This window comes from Sphaeroforma arctica, assembly GCF_001186125.1.
Source record: "Sphaeroforma arctica JP610 unplaced genomic scaffold supercont1.238, whole genome shotgun sequence".
NCBI classification, from domain to species: domain Eukaryota; class Ichthyosporea; order Ichthyophonida; genus Sphaeroforma; species Sphaeroforma arctica.
Window position 1 is genome coordinate 62,609 of NW_014040320.1, and position 3,612 is coordinate 66,220.

The 3,612-nt window shown below is 38.0% G+C and overlaps 1 protein-coding gene across 2 annotated transcripts; it reads left to right on the forward strand.

The window, feature by feature from the left end:
- Nucleotides 1–698: 698 nt before the first annotated feature.
- On the forward strand, nt 699–3,216 carry SARC_04318 (the record flags this gene model as incomplete). 2 transcript variants are annotated; one of them, XM_014301857.1, is made up of 5 exons in its annotated part: nt 699–760; nt 1,256–1,421; nt 1,920–2,152; nt 2,652–2,790; nt 3,097–3,216. In XM_014301857.1, the coding sequence occupies 5 exons, from the start codon at nt 699–701 to the stop codon at nt 3,112–3,114; spliced, it is 618 nt and encodes a 205-aa protein (XP_014157332.1). In that variant the 3' UTR covers nt 3,115–3,216. The 2 variants fall into 2 exon arrangements, with proteins under 2 accessions (XP_014157332.1, XP_014157331.1); XM_014301856.1 differs by lacking the exon at nt 2,652–2,790.
- Nucleotides 3,217–3,612: the final 396 nt, after the last annotated feature.

Genomic DNA, 3,612 nt, shown 5'->3' on the forward strand with positions numbered 1-3,612 from the left:
CTAGTTCCCACCAGACCTAGGGTTTAGAAATGCTCATGTGTGTCCGGAAGTGTATTGTTGATCCTGTGTATCCCGTGTTTGGCATACCAATGCTCAGCTATGCTTCTACCATAAAAAGATTTACTTCTAGCGCCATATTTGAGCATGCGTCGTTGCATTGGTTGATCCCCTGTAGAGCAAGCGTATACTCTGTTATGTATCTCGTAGCACTATGTCTGTGGTTGTCCTGACGTCTAGCGTGGTATAACACACCAACCCCTTCCGCTCATTGCTGCGGTGCAAACGTATGTGCAACCAATAGATTGAGCGTCGGTTTAATGCGTGTAATACAATACCCCGAGAAGATGTTGTCTATTGAGTGCTGAGTTATAAGGAAGCCTTTTATTACTTCCCCAAACAGAGCACCATTTATATGCAAGCACGCGTGGCTGTCTTGGGGCCTAAACCTCTAGAAACCCTAGAAACCCTAAAGCGCCCTGAAATAGTCTCTCCCCGCACAGACTGTTAATGTTTAATTAAATAGTCACTACGGCCCAGTTCATGTTCCTCAACTAACACTAAACCCCTGAAACACACTGTTTGTATATGTTACTTTCCTAATCTCGTTCAGCTCTGGAACACTGTATTGATATTTGTACATGTAACTTTCCTAATCTCGTTGTCAGAATCTGGTGCTCAAGAAAGCACGCGATGCTGTCATGAAGAAAACATTCGGCAACTACCCAGCACCCCTAGCCATCCTAGACTGCGTCGAGGCCGGGTATGAAATCACTTAAGTCTATATATATATATATACATATATATATATACATATATACATATATACATATATGTACAAATATATACATAAGTATACATATATATATATAATACATATACATATATATATAATATATATATACATATATACATATATACATATATGTACAAATATATACTTATATATACATAAATATACATATATATATATAATACATATACACACATATATATATATATATATATTAGATATATATTAGATATATATTTACGTATATATACGAAATCTATTTGTGACCACAAGTACTGTTGGCCGAGCCATTATCTATCAAGCAACCACATTATATTTAAAAACACCATACAACAGATGCTATAGCCATCCATATTATCATACCTCACCACTGTACTGACAGACACCACACGCCTACCCTCAGCTACAACTTAATATCCACACATCATACGTTGTGCTGACCAGTCGTCACACTCATATCCATAGCTACAAGCAGGGACCTATAGAAGGCAAGAGAAAGGAAGTCGAGTCTTATACCAGCCTGAGTGTGGGGGAGGAGAGCCTTGCGCTGCGGTCGTTGTTTGACGGGCAGAAGCAGTGTGCCGTCAACCGATACGTCAACAAGGGCGAACCAAAGCCAAGTGTCGACAAAGTAAGTTATCATGCATTTATGATATATAAATATATATATATATATATATATATATTATCTGAGGGACACACATCTCGTGCACTTGAAGCTTTAGATGGCTGTACTTTATATATATATATATATATATATGCACTCGGTAGTCAGGTCATATATTGGGCCTATTTAAGGGTCTAGGGTTTAAATATAAATCGCCTGGTTGTATGTCTGGTAGTAGTAGTAGGCCTAGTAAGCATAGAGCTAATATGTTCACTTATTGTACAGGCAAGCAAGCAGCACGCCATGTACACGGCATGGCTCATGGAACACGCACCTATACATACACCCTACTTACCTACAAACATATACACACAGATTTACCCCCCATATCTACACACAAATACATCCACATCTGTATATAACACATACATATACATATCTTCTTATCTACATATACATATACATATACATATACATATACACATCTACATTTTTCACACCTCTACACTATCCTCTGGGTAGGTAGCCATCCTAGGCGCTGGCCTGATGGGCTCGGGCATTGCACAAGTGAGCATTCAGAATGCCAAGCACAAGGTTTGGCTCTTGGATCGTTCTGCTGATGCGGCTGCGTTGGGTGTGAATCGTGTGGAGGACGTGTTCAGAAAGCGTGTGCGCAAGAAGACCATGACTCAGATGAAGTGTGATACTATGCTGTCGGAACTCAAGCTTACAACGGATGTCACGGACTTGAAGAGGTGTGTGTGTGTACATATATATATATATATATATATATATGCGTGCGTGCGTGCGTGCGTGCGTGCGTGCGTGTGCGTGTGCGTGTGTGTGTATGCATGTGTGTGTAAATGTGTTTGTGTTTGTGTCCAGCGTGATTACGGTGTGCGAGTGTTCTCTGAACTGTTAAAGAGTGTTGTGTATCCTACTTCCTTGTAGCGCAGATATTATTGTTTTAATTCGTTTCCGAGGATCCCGGAATCCCAGTCTATATGATGGTTATATGCCTTATTCCACATAAAGTACATACACAAACGATGTGTATATGAATGTTGTGTATATACATGCATATGTGTACGCACATACCTACTAAATACTTATTTGTATGTACATTTGTACTAAATACATGTCTATGTACATATCTACTAAATACTTACTTGTATGTATATATATACTATATACATATGTGTATGTATATCCCCACTTAATACATATTATCTTTCGTATTCGATCACTTTGTAGTGCGGATATTATTATTGAAGCCGTGTTTGAGGACCTCGGTGTCAAGCAGGAGATGATTCGAAAAACGGAGGCGGTTACCAGCGACAAGTGCATCTTTGCCAGCAACACATCTGCTTTACCTATTACTGATATTGCAAAGGTAACATATATATATATATATATATATATATATATTGCAAATGTAAGATATATATATAGACATATATTTATATATATAGACATATATTTATATATATATATATATATACGTATGTACATATGTACCTATGTACCTATGTACGTATGTATATATACATACCCTTATATATATATTATATATACATACCCTTATATATATATTATATATATATATAAATACAATATCAAATACCCAGCTACCTATGTGTGAACAAACAATTATACCTATACAACAAATAATTGTAAACCCCCTCTCTCTAACACACAGAGCTTTTATGTTCTCTAGGCTTCCAAATGGCCCCAGAATGTCATTGGAATGCACTACTTCAGTCCTGTGCCAGCTATGCCTTTGCTCGAAGTTATAACACACGAGGGCACTAGCCAGTCCACTGTCGCCACGGCTGTCCAGGTACGTGAGGGTTCTCAATAGGTGTATTTTACGTACATGTACGCGAGTTTATTTTATAGGTATATATTTATGTGTGTGTGTATATATACCTATGAGTCCTAGTTGAGTGCATGTGTTTATGTGTGTGCATGTCACGTTGGTCATACAGTTGGATGTCATGGATCGTATATATGTAGCACACTCGCATGTTCGTATATAATCCACACTGTAGTGAACGATTATAACATACGTATCAGCGGCAGACTAGACCCCAGTATGTCATTATCAATAATATCCATTGAACTGCCGCTCCTGCATGCTGAGGTTGAAACTCCCAAGCCCTAAAACACTAAAATCCTGAAACCCTGAAATAGAGCTGATATGTATATATATATA